Here is a 13635-nt window from a genome sequence, read left to right on the forward strand (position 1 = left end):
TCACTAAAATCACATAGTAAAACATTACTGTATCAAACCATTTCACATACATTTTATCCCGAGTGCTTTGTCCTGTGCCCTGCCTGCATTTTTACTGTTCTTTCTGCCTGGAAACTGAGAAACGTCCATGGCGTCCAAAAAGCGTCCCTTTAGGTCAAAAGCGGTTTTAGACTAGCTAGAGAACAGTGATAGTAAATCAGAACCACTTGCAGAATTGAGTGATAATGATTCGTGGGGAAATTCGTCATCAGACACTGAAAACGATTTTGCGACTCTGCTCAGTGCTGTGCGAACTCGGCGCTCTATTTCAAATTTCAGTGTTTTTGGTTTAATTATATTGTTTAATTACATTTTTTATTATTATATTATTTTTTATGATTATTTACTAAATTATAATTTATGATTTTGTGTTTCAAATTTTAACATACCCGGGATGTTTACTAGACTCTTGTTCGGACAGATTTCAGTGAGTTATTCCTAAAAAATACATATTTCAATGCAAAAAAAGTACCGCTTTGAGCACAGAAATATGGACATAATCAGACCGCTAAGGAGGTTAATGTAATTTTCCTTGTTGAGTGTTTTGTAGCTCTAAGCTCAAAAATGCTAGTGAACAGAGCCTTATGTTTTCCTTCAATACAAAACTGATCCAGAGAAACGTACAGAGAATTTGTCAGGATTGCCGTTTGCTAACAACTCTCATTTCCATAAATGTCTTTTTGCCTTCAGATGGACCCAAACATATAAATAACCCAGAGAAACATCCCTTCATGTCTTTGGAGTATGAAACAGATGATGACGGCACATCTGATTCTTCAGGAGAAGACTCCACTGTTAAGAATTCCCTTCCATTACTATCCAGTCCCTCTACACATGGTGGTTGTCTTCCAGATCCCTCCCATCTCACCACTCATCCCAAAAGCCAGGAGGGTGCAAAATTCCACTGTTCTGTATGCGGCAAAAGTTTTTCCCAGAAACGCATTCTTATTGGCCACGAGAGACTTCACACAGGAAAGAACGTGTATTCCTGTTCAGAATGTGGAAAATGTTTTTACTGGAAGGGCGGACTTATTAAACACCAGAGAATCCACACTGGCGAGAGGCCATTCTCCTGCGCAGAATGCGGAAAGAGCTTCAAACAGAAGTCCAATCTTGATGCGCATCAGAGCACTCACTCAGGAGAGAAGCCTTTTTCCTGTGCAGAGTGCGGGAAGTGCTACGCATGGAAGGTCCAGCTCACCATCCACCAGAGAAGTCACACAGGGGAGAAGCCCTACTCCTGTTCTGAGTGCGGTAAATGCTTTACAGTAAAATCGGTTCTCTCCAAGCATGAGAGAGTTCACACCAGTGAGAAGCCATTTTCCTGCTCTGATTGCGGCAAGGACTTCAGAGAGAAATCAAATCTTGATAGGCATCGGCGAATCCACACGGGCGAGAAGCCATTTTCCTGTTCTGACTGTGGGAAATGTTTTGCTTGGAAGCTTCAGCTGATTATTCATGAGAGGAGTCACACAGGGGAGAAGCCATTTTCGTGTTCTGAGTGTGGGAAATGCTTTACTCTGAAATCCCACCTCGTTAAACATGAAAGAGTTCACACAGGGGAGAAGCCTTATTCTTGTCCAGAATGCGGTAAATGCTTTTCCCGGCGGCAAAGGCTCACCTCACACCAGAGAAGCCACGTGGCAGAGAAGCCGTATTCATGTCCAGAATGTGGGAAAGGATTTTCCTGTAAACAGTATCTCGTTTCTCATCAAACAATTCACACTGGTGAGAAGCCGTTTTCATGTTTGGAATGCGGGAAGTGTTATGCCCATAGTGCTAGTCTCAGCGCACACAAGAAAACCCATACGGGAGAGAAGCCATATTCATGTTCTGAATGTGGGAAACAGTTTTCAAAGAAAAACTGTCTTCTGTCACATCTCGGCTCTCACAAGTGATGAGTCCCAACTTCAGCCAATTTTTTTCAAGAAGTTGAAAAGCTTCTGAAACCGTTATTGTAGTTCCGGTCTCCCACAGTGTAGTAATTAATCTGTCTGAGAAACTTTTAAATCTCCTCTCCCATAAATCTTCCCAATCCCGCCTTCTAGAACAAATCCCCCAAAACCCTCCTCCTAGGACAACCCCCTCCAAATTATACTTCCCAGTACAAATACTTCCCCCTCCCCTCAGCAAAAATCCCCCCCTCCATGCACCACCTCTCCTAATCCCCCCTTCTATCACAATTTCCCCTAATCCCGTGTCCTAAAACAAATCTGCTTCACTCTCCCTCTCCTAGCATGAGTTTCCCCCAATCCCCTCTCCTGGCACGAGTTTCCCCCGATCCCCTCTCCTGGCACGGGTTTCCCCCGATCCCCTCTCCTGGCACGGGTTTCCCCCGATCCCCTCTCCTGGCACGGGTTTCCCCCGATCCCCTCTCCTGACATGGGTTTCCCCCGATCCCCTCTCCTGGCATGGGTTTCCCCCGATCCCCTCTCCTGGCACGCTTTCCCCCGATCCCCTCTCCTGGCACGAGTTTCCCCCGATCCCCTCTCCTGGCACGAGATTCCCCCGATCCCCTCTCCTGGCACGAGTTTCCCCCGATCCCCTCTCCTGGCACGAGTTTCCCCCGATCCCCTCTCCTGGCACGAGTTTCCCCCGATCCCCTCTCCTGGCACGAGTTTCCCCCGATCCCCTCTCCTGGCACGAGTTTCCCCCGATCCCCCCTCCTGGCACGAGTTTCCCCCAAACCTCCCCTCCTAGCACGAGTTTCACCCAATCCCCTCTCCTAGCACAAATTCCCACACAAATCCCCCCTCCTAGCACAACCCCCCACCAATTCTCCCTCCTAGCACAACCCTCCCCTCAATCACCTCTTCTAGCACAATCACCCCCCCCCAGTACAAATTCCCCACCCTTCCTACCGCCTAACACAAATCCCCTCTTCCAATCCCCCCTCCCAGCCTCTTCATTCAATACTACCACCTAGGACAAATTCCCCCAAATCCCTCCTCTAGCTAAAACCCCTCCAAATTACCCTTTCCAGCATAACATCCTCCAAACTCCCCCCCCCCCTCCTTTTTAGCACATATCCCCCATTCCTTCTCCAAGGAAAATTGACCAATATAGCACTTATTCTGTATCTGAGAATTAGACCGTAAGCTCCCTGAGAGGACAGGGACTGATGTCATAGGTTACAGTGGATATAAAAAGTCTACACACCCCTGTTAAAATTTCAGGTTTCTGTGATGTAAAAAAATGAGACAAAGATAAATCATTTCAGAACTTTTTACACCTTTAATGTGACCTATAAACTGTACAAATGCAATTGAAAAACAAACTGAAATCTTTTGAGGAGTAAACAAAAAACTTAAAATAATGTGGTTGCATAAGTGTGCACACCATCTTATAACTGGGGATGTAGCTGTGTTCAGAATTAAGATATCACATTCAAAATCATGTTACATAGGAGTCAGTACACACCCACCATCATTTAAAGTGCCTCCCAAATAAAGTTCAGCTGTTCTAGTCGGTCTTTCCTGACATTTTCTTAGTCACATCCTACAGCAAAAGCCATGGTGCGCAGAGAGCTTTGAAAGCATCAGAGGGATCTCATTGTTAAAAGGTATCAGTCAAGAGAAGGGTACAAAAGAATTTCTAAGGCATTAGATATACCATGGAACACAGTATGGCTGCTTTCACACTGGTTTGCCTCAAAAACGCTTGAAAAATGACTAGCGTTTTTTAAGCGGAACATCCTGGACAAGTGACTTAATTTTGTAGCTAAAATTGGGCAGATTTGCACATTTGAATTCACAAAAAAAAACGCTACTAAAGTTATTAGTTATTTTATTAAGTCATGCGGTATTTTAGTAGTGAAAACCATGCGTTAATGTTTTAGCTGTCAGCAGGGTTCCCCACTGACAGCTGAAAGTAAAAGAAAGAATTGCCAGCAATTAAAAAAATAATAAAAAAATTTGTGGTGTCCCCCCTCCATCCATACCAAGCCCTTTGGGTCTGGTAAGGCTTTTGAGGGGAACCCCCACACCGAAAAAAAAAAAAAAAAATGCTGTGCCCCCCCCCCCAAATCCATACCAGACCCTTTTCCAACTGTGCAGCCCGTCAGGTCAGGAAAGAGGTGGGGGGGGGGTGAACTAGCGAGCGCCCCCCCTCAACCATACCAGGCCACATGCCCTCAACATGGGGGATGCTTTGGTGTGGTGGGGGTCTCCTCCTCCCCCCAAGGCACTTTGTCCCCATGTTGATGGAGACAAGGGCCTCTTCCCCACAACCCTCGGCTGTGGTTGCAGGGGTCTGCGGGCGGGGGGCTTATCGGAATCTAAAAAGATCCTGGCCCCCCCTTGTGAATGAGTATGTGGTACATGGTACCGCTGCCCACTCCAGATTCCAATAAGCCCCCCCGCCCGCAGGCCCCCACAGCCCAGGGTTGTGGGGTAGAGACCCTTGTCCCATTGGGGACAAGGTGCTTTGGGGGGGAGCCCCCTATGTTGAGTACATGTGGCCTGGTATGGTTCAGGAGGGGGGGCGCTCGCTTGTCCCCCCACCTCCTTTCCTGACCTGCCGGGCTGCATGCTCGACAAAATTGATGAAAAGACTAGAAGAAAACTGGTCTGGGAGGCTGCCAAGAGGCCTACAGCAACATTAACATCTGCAGAAATATCTGGCAAGTACTGGCTGTGTGGTCCATGTGACAATAATCTCCCACATTCTTCATATGTCTGGGCTATGGGGTAGAGTGGCAAAACAGAAGCCTTTTCAAGCCCGGCTAAATTTTGCAAAAACACATCTGAAGTCTCCCAAAAGCATGTGGGAAAATGTGTTCTGGTCTGATGATACCAAGGTTGAACCTTTTGGCCATAATTCCAAAAGATATGTTTTGGCGCAAAAACAACACTGCACATCACCAAAAGAACACCATACCCACCGTGAAGCATGGTGGTGGCAGCATCATGCTTTAGGGCTGCTTTTCTTCAGCTGGAACTGGGGCCTTAGTCAAGGTAGAGGGAATGATGACAGTTCCAAATAAAGGTCAATATTGGCACAAAACCTTCAGGCTTCTGCTAGAAAGCTGAACATGAAGAGGAGCTTCATCTTTCAGCATGACAACGACCCAAAGCATACATCCAAATCAGGAAAGGAATGGCTTCACCAGAAGAATATTAAGGTTTTGGAATGGCCCAGCCAGAGCCCAGACCTGAATCCGATGGAAAATCTGTGGGGTGATCTGAAGAGGGCTGTGCACAGGAGATGTCCTCGCCTTCTGACAGATTTGGAGTGCTTTTGCAAGGAAGAGCGGGAAAATATTTCCAGGAAGTCAGGATGTGCCATGCTGATAGACTCCTCCCCAAAAAGACTGAGTGCTGTAATAAAATCAAAAGGGGCTTCAACAAAGTATTAGTTTAAGGGTGTGCACACTTATGCAACTATATTATTTTTATTTTTACTTCTCTCCACCTAAAAGATTTCAGTTTGTTGTTCAATTGAGTTGTACAGTTTATAGGTTACATTAAAGGTGGAAAAAGTTCTGAAATGATTTATCTTTGTTTCATTTTAACAGGGGTGTGTAGAATTTTTATATCCACTGTATATGTTCTCTGTAAAATGCTGCATGATTTAACTACACTACATAATTACAGGAAACTAATAAACTTAACATTATAGTCAAACTTCTACATCTGGTAAAAGTATACCTTACCCCACGAACAGAAATGTAGTACATTACAGCATAGCAGTCTTCAGAAGTGGTGGCTGTATTAGTTTTTTTTATTTTTCTGCAAATACAGAAAAGCACTTCTAGATCTTGAGCAGACGTCCAATGTCTTTGTACCTTTCTGTGGATTAAACTCTGTTTCCAGGAGTCTTGCAGGACAGTCCACAAAGACATAGAGTCCCCTCCCAGCGGAACAGGAAGCTTGTTACCCCTCAGTGAATAAAAGGTGGTCTCTCAGGCCCCTGCTTCCGTAAATGCAACTGAATGCTTGTCCTGGAAAAATATACAAAAAAACATAATTACAAGCAAAGGGTGGGAATCTGGCTGTCCTGGAAATAGTTACCAGTAAGTTTAACTTTAGTTTTCCTGAGTCGTCTTCCAGGACAACCCATGAGAAGATAAGCAAGAACCAGCCCAGAGTAGGACCATCACTTGGAGGACCTTGCAGCCAGATGACTGCTCCAGAGATCCAGCCGACAGTGTTTTATGAATGTTGAAAAAAAAAACCATGTAGCCACCTCACACGTTTGTTCTGGAGAGGCACCCGCCCTTTCCCACTGTCCAGAGGAAATACTAAAGCAGCGGCCTGGAGGGCCTCTTTTTTTTTTTCTCTGAGCGGTAACATGTTTCCTGTCCCATTGGAAGGGGCTCTACATCTCTTGGGCTGTCCTTAAAGATGACTTGGGAAATCAGCCTTCCCCGTTCTCTTTTGTTAACAACAGAACACCTCCTCCTATGTAATGGAGGAGAGGGGATGCGTTCTGTAGTCTCAATATACTTCCTGTCCTAGGGTGACAACTCTGCACCTCCATAGATACTCATAGGTCAGTGAGCACCTTTATTCCTAGACGGGCGGACTGACCATTTGGAAACTCGGGCACTGCCCGAGGTTAGTAGGGGCCCCATGAGATGCCCCTGGTACCTTTTTCATAGGCTTTTTTGAGTTTGGGCAAGGACACAGGGGCCCCATGATCCCCTATTGCCCAGTGGTCCCATGAGTTGTCAGTCCACCCCTGCTCCTAGAATAGGAAGTGTGCTAGAACTACAGAATATCTCCCCTCTGGCTGGTTTAAAGTGGTTGTAAATCCTCACATTTCCCCAGTGAAGTGACTGGCCTCTGGTGATAAACAGAGATGAAAAAGTCCTCGACCATACGTTGTACCTGTTTGTCTGCAGTCTTCTCTACATCTGTTCAAAGTGTAGAATTTATAAAGCTTCGCTGAGAGTTCAGAAAAAAAAGTGGGTGGAGAGATGAAGTTACACTCTCACCATTTACTTCCTGGACCCTTCTTACATTTCATTTCTACAGTGTAATCATTTAAATATCAATGAAAAGCTATGATATTCTTGGCTGTGTTTGAACAATGTTGTATCAGCCCTTATTGTAGCCTCTCACCATGGAGCTGCCAGTAGTTCAAGAAGGACTGGAGACTGAGAAAATTCTTCCTCTTGCCTGTAGTGGAATGATTGCATAACTGCTTAGGCAGAGGCACCTCAAGTCCAAGGACAGCATTTTTTGGAAACTTTATACTGTGATATCAGGATTCAGACTGTTACAGTTACTGATTGGCCCACTTTTTGGATCCACCTCTACTCAACTTGACTACACTATTACCCCCACCCCAGCTTCAGACCTTACTTGTGTATCACTGCTATGTCCTCCAGCACTCGGCCTAAATCCTCTTCAGAGATTGCAGCACCTATTCATTGAGCCCTCATAGACTTGTATGGGGCCATTACAGGCTCTGGAGTTGCTCTACAAACCTGGCCTGTTTGTGAATTTTTGGTTCAGACACCATGTGACCATTAACCACATATATTTATTGGGAGGAGATTTATATGGACAGAGCAAACCAGAAACCAATGTTATGATCTGAACCTTTCTTGAGTCATTTTTATTTAGACCTATATTTTATTTTCTGTGCAAATATATCCCAACCTCTGTAATCTGCTGTGTATACTGCCAATATGTTGCAACAATACAAGGCACTGCTACATACTAAAAGAATTTTGTAAATATCTAATAAATTTAGACCTTTCCATGTCACCTTTTGTCATCTGCTTTTTCATACTCCTCTATATCCCTTCTGACAAAAGGCTTAAACTGCTTGTAAACCCTTCCATATAACCAGTAAAGTTACCTACCTCAGATAATACACAGAGATGAAACAAATCATCCTACGTAATTTGTACCTGTTTATCTGCAGCCTTCTCCTCTCTACATCCATTCAAAGTCCAGACTTTATGTAGCTTGTCTTAGCTGTCAGAAAGAAAGGGGGAGGAGAGCTGATGTTACATTCTGCAGAGCTTAGTGAGGAGAGCTGATTGGAAGCTGTCAATCACAGGCTTTGTGCATGAGGTTCCTCCGCTGTCACCTTTTTTCTCTTGGTGTCAGGAAAACTTGATTCTTGCTGGTAGCAGAGGAACGAGGTGGCAGGCAGAAATTACACTTGGCGCTCTTAATTGAGACACGTACACACTCTAGAGGGATATGCTTTGTTCATATTTCATGTCTGAGGTTTACAACAACTTTAATTCTAGGTTCACACTGATGTGATGCGGGATTCGCAGCTTTTGGAAGACAACATTGTTCTTCAGACATTTATGGATTGTTACTGCCTGGTTATCAAAGGACCATCTGGCTTGCATCTTGGAACACCAATCGAATCAGTTGACATGGCAGGGTGTTTGTAACAAGGGGTCGCAAATGAGAATTCACCTCCGAAAGGATGCATAGGCCCCCCCCTGATGTGATGTGTGAGGGTAGAGGAGCATCAGCTCAGATCTCCTGGTGCTGTGAAAATTCAAAATGACTAATTTCCTGACTTGTAACAACATCAACGGGGGCCAGATGTGGGCTGTGATGCTGACCTGGGTCAAGAAGCTTCATGGCAATGTAGTAGTGTCCCCTAGTGGAAACGACATATTTCCTGGAGGATGGTTTGGGTAATACCATACTTCCTAGTGATTAGGGAGGACCGCCCCTTATAAGTTATGGATTGTCGCTCATTGGGTTGTATCTGTGAGTGCTTTAAAATGCAAAGCTCAGCCATGCTTGCGTTCCTCTTTCTACTCAGAGCCCAGCCAGATACTAAAACACTGCGTATGGAATTAAGTAACGTATTATCTCTGCTCTTTATTTCTATAATATTCATATAGATTTCTATGTTAGGGTTTTACTTTCTTTGCACAGGCGTACCTCGGTTTACGAATTCAATTCGTTCTGCGAGAAATTTGTAAACCGAAACGCGGTTTCCTATAGGAATGCATTGCAAAAAGTCTTATCTTTTCAAAACTCTTTATAAAGTGCACTTTAAAGGCATAGTACTATACAGGGACATGATAAAAAAAAAATTTGTAAATGTTTTAAAAAGCAATTAATCCATTCCGGAGGTCAGAAAAAAGTAAAAAAAAAAATGTATCCGTTCAACACTCTTTATACAGTGCACTTTAAAGGCATAAATACTGTAAAGGGACATGATAAAAAAAATTTGTAAATGCATTGAAAACCAATTAATCCGTTCCGGAGGTCAGAAAAAAGTTTTATATGTTCAAAACTCTTTATAAAGGCATAGTACTGTACAGGGACATGATTAAAAAACAATTTGTGAATGCATTGCAAACCAATTAATCCGTTCGTATCGCAAAAAAAATTAGTAAACCGAGCCATTATTTTCAATGGATTTTTATTTGTAACCCGAAAAATGAAGTTAACGAGGCGTTCATAAACCGAGGTACACCTGTAAATATATAAGACTTTGCTTCTTTGAGCATTGTGTTTTATTATTGTAGCTAATATTGTAATATATTACGACCATCAATATTGTCAGAGCTTAGATATACTAGCTAATTACAGGGGCCAACAAGATAGTACATATTCTTAATATAAGTAGAGGGAAATCCAAAAACCACCCCCTATTTATTTCATTTGGCACCCCAAAAACAGGAGCGTGAAAAAAAAATTCTGCACTGAGCCCAACCCCTGATGTACTTTTGTTTTGAGTTCCTTTAACCTCCCTAGCGGTATTCCCGAGTGTAGCTCGGGGTAAAATGTCAGTGCCAAAAGCGGTAACCCCGAGCTACACTCGGGCTTACCATGCGGCGCTGCATAGGGAGTCCCTGCAGCACTTACCTTGTCCTTCGCTCCCGCGATGTGTCCCCTGCAGTGTCCCCGGCCATCTCCTCCGGCCGATGCCGGCATCCGGCTTCTGTGTTCCGGTCTCTGTGATGTCGGGACGTACGGGCGCCGCCGGCGGTGGGAAATTTGAAAATTTAAAAAAATGTCATTTTTTTCAAAAAAATTTTTACATAGCAAAACATTGCTGTTTCAACCCATTTCACATACATTTTGTCTCTAGTGCTTTGTCCTGTGCCCTGCCTGCATTTTGTCTGTTCTTTCTGCCTGGAAACTGAGAAAAGTCCATGGCGTCCAAAAAGTGTCCCTTTAGGTCAAAAGCGGTTTTAGACCGGCTAGAGAACAGCGATTGTAAATCAGAACCACTTGCAGAATTGAGTGATAATGATTCGTGGGGAAATTCGTCATCAGACACTGAAAACGATTTTGCGACTTTGCTCAGCGATGTGCGAACTTGGCGCTCTATTTCAAATTTCAGTGTTTTTGGTTTGATTATATTATTGAATTAAATGTATTATTATTATTATATTATTATTTTTTCTGATTATTTATTAAATTATAATTTATGATTTCGTGTTTCAAATTTTATCATACCCGGGATGTTTAATAGACTCTTGTTCGGACAGATTTCAGTAAGTTATTCCTAAAAATTACAGCCTACAATGAAAAGACTACATATTTCCATGCAAAATAATGGTACCGCTTTCAGCACCAAAAATCTGAAATAATCATGCCGCTAGGGAGGTTAAGCTAAGAAGTCCAGAACTCTACAAGAGACCCAGAACTGAAGGCATTCATTTCTGCTTTGGACAAGATTTGCGCTGGTTCGTGAAGTCTGAAGCCCTGCTTGAGTAGTACTGAAGGTTCTGTGAAATACTCCATCAGTGAGCGGACGCACATATCTGGTGAGTATAAAGTTTTCATATTTTTGGCTGGTATTTGTGTATGTGCTAACATTTATTGTATTGGTTGATGCAATTGTTTTACACCTGTTTAGCCGTTCAGTTGTGTGCAAGTGAAGGGCTGATCGCCATTGGTTAACTGACGTACCCTGTAGATCTATAGGGTAAACCAGACTTCTTTGAGGAGAAAATATAAATTATATTTATATTTTGTATCCATGTGAATCTTCAAAAGAAGATCACTCTTGTCCTAAGTTTATTATTATTATACAGGATTTATATTATCATTATTATTAATATTATACAGGATTTATATTATAATTATTATTAATATTATACAGGATTTATATTATCATTATTATTAATATTATACAGGATTTATATTATCATTATTATTAATATTATACAGGATTTATATTATTATAATACAGGATTTATATAGCGCCAATAGTTTGCTCAGCGCTTTACAATATAACGGGAGACAATACAGCAACAATACAGTTCAATACAAGAGGGATAGGAGGGCCCTGCTCCTTGGAGCTTACAGTCTATGAGGGAGGGGCTAGTGGTACAAAAGGTAGTAACTGTGGGGGATGGACTGGTTGGAAGAGTAGAAGATTCCATTATTAGCTGAGGGCAGGATAGGCTTCCCTGAAGAGATAGGTTTTCAGAGATCGCCTAAAAGTAAGCAGAGTAGGCGATAGTCTGATAAATTGGGGTAGAGAGTTCCAGAGGATGGAAGAAGCTCTGGAAAAGTCCTGGAGACGAGCATGGGAGGAGGAGACAAGGGAGCTAGAGAGTAGGAGGTCTTGCGAGGAGCGGAGAGTACGGTTTGGGTGATATTTAGAGACAAGATTGGTGATGTAATTTGGGGCGGAGTTATAAGTGGCTTTATATGTGATTGTTAATGTTTTGAATTTTATCCGTTGGGCAATGGTAAGCCAGTGGAGGGATTGGCAGAGAGGGATGGAGGACACTGAGTGGAGGCCACTGGAGGGATTGGCAGAGAGGGGTGGAGGACACTGAATGGAGGCCAGTGCAGGGATTGGCAGAGAGGGATGGAGGTCAGTGGAGGGATTGGCAGAGAGGGATGGAGGCCACTGAACGGGGGCCAGTGGAGGGATTGGCAGAGATGGGTGGAGGACATAGAATGGAGGTCAGTGGAGGGATTGGCAGAGAGGGATGGAGGACACTGAGTGGAGACCAGTGGAAGGATTGGCAGAGAGGGGTGGAGGACACAGAATGGAGGCCAGTGGAGGGATTGGCAGAGAGGGATGGGTGACACTGAGTGGAGGTCAGTGGAGGGATTGGTAGAGAGGGGTGGCAGATACTGAACGGTTAGTAAGGTGGATGAGTCTGGCAGCAGCATTCATGATAGACAGAAGAGGGGATAGCCTGCGATTAAGATCTGAGATCCAAGTGAGGATCTGTGTGTGAGGGTTACAGTCAGTGGTAAAGGAGAGATTAGAACAGTAGTTTGATAGTGTGGTTCACCTTGTGGGACTATAAATCCTAGCTTAAAGTGTTATTAAACCCACAACAGTACAATCAGTCTGTAGATGCAGGAAAGCATGCTTGTTATACTACTGTGGAACCTAAGGGGCTAATCCTCTGCATTGTGTAAAAATACTGTTTGATCCTGTCTTCTTTGCCCCTCCTCTTGTTGTAATGACCACCTGATACGAATTGAATCCGTAGGCACATGCTCAGTTTGGTGTGTATTGCTAGAGAGTTTTTTTTTTCTTGGGAGAGTGCATGTGATCAGCACAGGGCCAATCAGCACTGTCCAGACAGGTCAGGGGTTCTGCATCCTCCTAGAGAAAACTCCTTCTACAAGCTTTAACCAGTGCTCAGCTGAAGTCACAAGACTGCTCTAACTGCTGATGAGAAAAGGTATTTAGCAGTTTATATTAACTAAAATAATTGCATTTTCATGTTGTTTGTACTGTGGGAGACCAGATATAGTGAATGCAGGGTCCTGGGAGACCAGATGTAGTGAATGCAGGGTCTGGGGAGACCTGATATAGTGAATGCAGGGTCCGGGGAGACCTGATATAGTGAATGCAGGGTTCGGGGAGACCAGATATAGTGAATGCGGGGTCCGGGAAGAGCGGATATAGTGAATGCGGGGTCCAGGAAGAGCGGATATAGTGAATGCGGGGTCCGGGGAGAGCAGATATAGTGAATGCGGGGTCCGGGGAGAGCGGATATAGTGAATGCGGGGTCCGGGGAGAGCGGATATAGTGAATGCGGGGTCCGGGGAGAGCGGATATAGTGAATGCGGGGTCCGGGGAGAGCGGATATAGTGAATGCGGGGTCCGGGAAGAGCGGATATAGTGAATGCGGGGTCCGGGGAGAGCGGATATAGTGAATGCGGGGTCCGGGAAGAGCGGATATAGTGAATGCGGGGTCCGGGAAGAGCGGATATAGTGAATGCGGGGTCCGGGGAGAGCGGATATAGTGCAATCTAAAAATAATTAAAGCAGTAAAGGCATCTGTTTATGGAAGAACTGCCTAGACTTACAATGGATTATTATTATACAGGATTTATGGCACCAATAGTTTGCTCAGTGCTTTACAATATAAAGGGAGACGATACAGCAACAATACAGTTCAATACAAGAGGGTAAGGTATGTAGAGACAAGTTTGGTGATGTAATTTGGGGTAGAGTTGTAAATGTCTTTATATGTTATTGTTAATACATAATAAATAGTGCAGCGCTATATGTAGTGAAAATTGATATGCAAAATGATCTAAATGACTATACGTACAGTAAAACAGTCAATATGTAAAGGATAATAAAATATTGAAATATTAATAAATGTTTTGTATTGTCACTAAAGACTACTGAATAGTCTATATAGTGCTCTCCTTATAATCCGTGATGATG

The 13635-nt window shown here is 43.7% G+C and overlaps 2 protein-coding genes across 2 annotated transcripts in view; one reads left to right on the forward strand and one right to left on the reverse strand.

Annotated features, from left to right (window-relative positions):
• LOC149466132 (uncharacterized) overlaps window positions 1–7754 on the forward strand; it is a 25940-nt gene extending 18186 nt beyond the window's left edge. Inside the window, exon 6 of the mRNA XM_089672825.1 lies at window positions 730–7754. Coding sequence (XP_089528951.1) covers window positions 730–1937 — 1208 coding nt within the window. The 3' untranslated portion in view covers window positions 1938–7754. The remainder of the gene's footprint in view (window positions 1–729) is intronic.
• Window positions 1–13635, reverse strand: part of LOC149466131 (uncharacterized) — a 104725-nt gene that overhangs the window by 61838 nt on the left and 29252 nt on the right. The gene's annotated exons all lie outside the window — the stretch shown is intronic.

This window comes from Staurois parvus, unplaced genomic scaffold (genome assembly GCF_062004578.1).
Source record: "Staurois parvus isolate SC_StPar_1 unplaced genomic scaffold, SC_StPar_1.0 ptg000132l, whole genome shotgun sequence".
NCBI classification, from domain to species: domain Eukaryota; kingdom Metazoa; phylum Chordata; class Amphibia; order Anura; family Ranidae; genus Staurois; species Staurois parvus.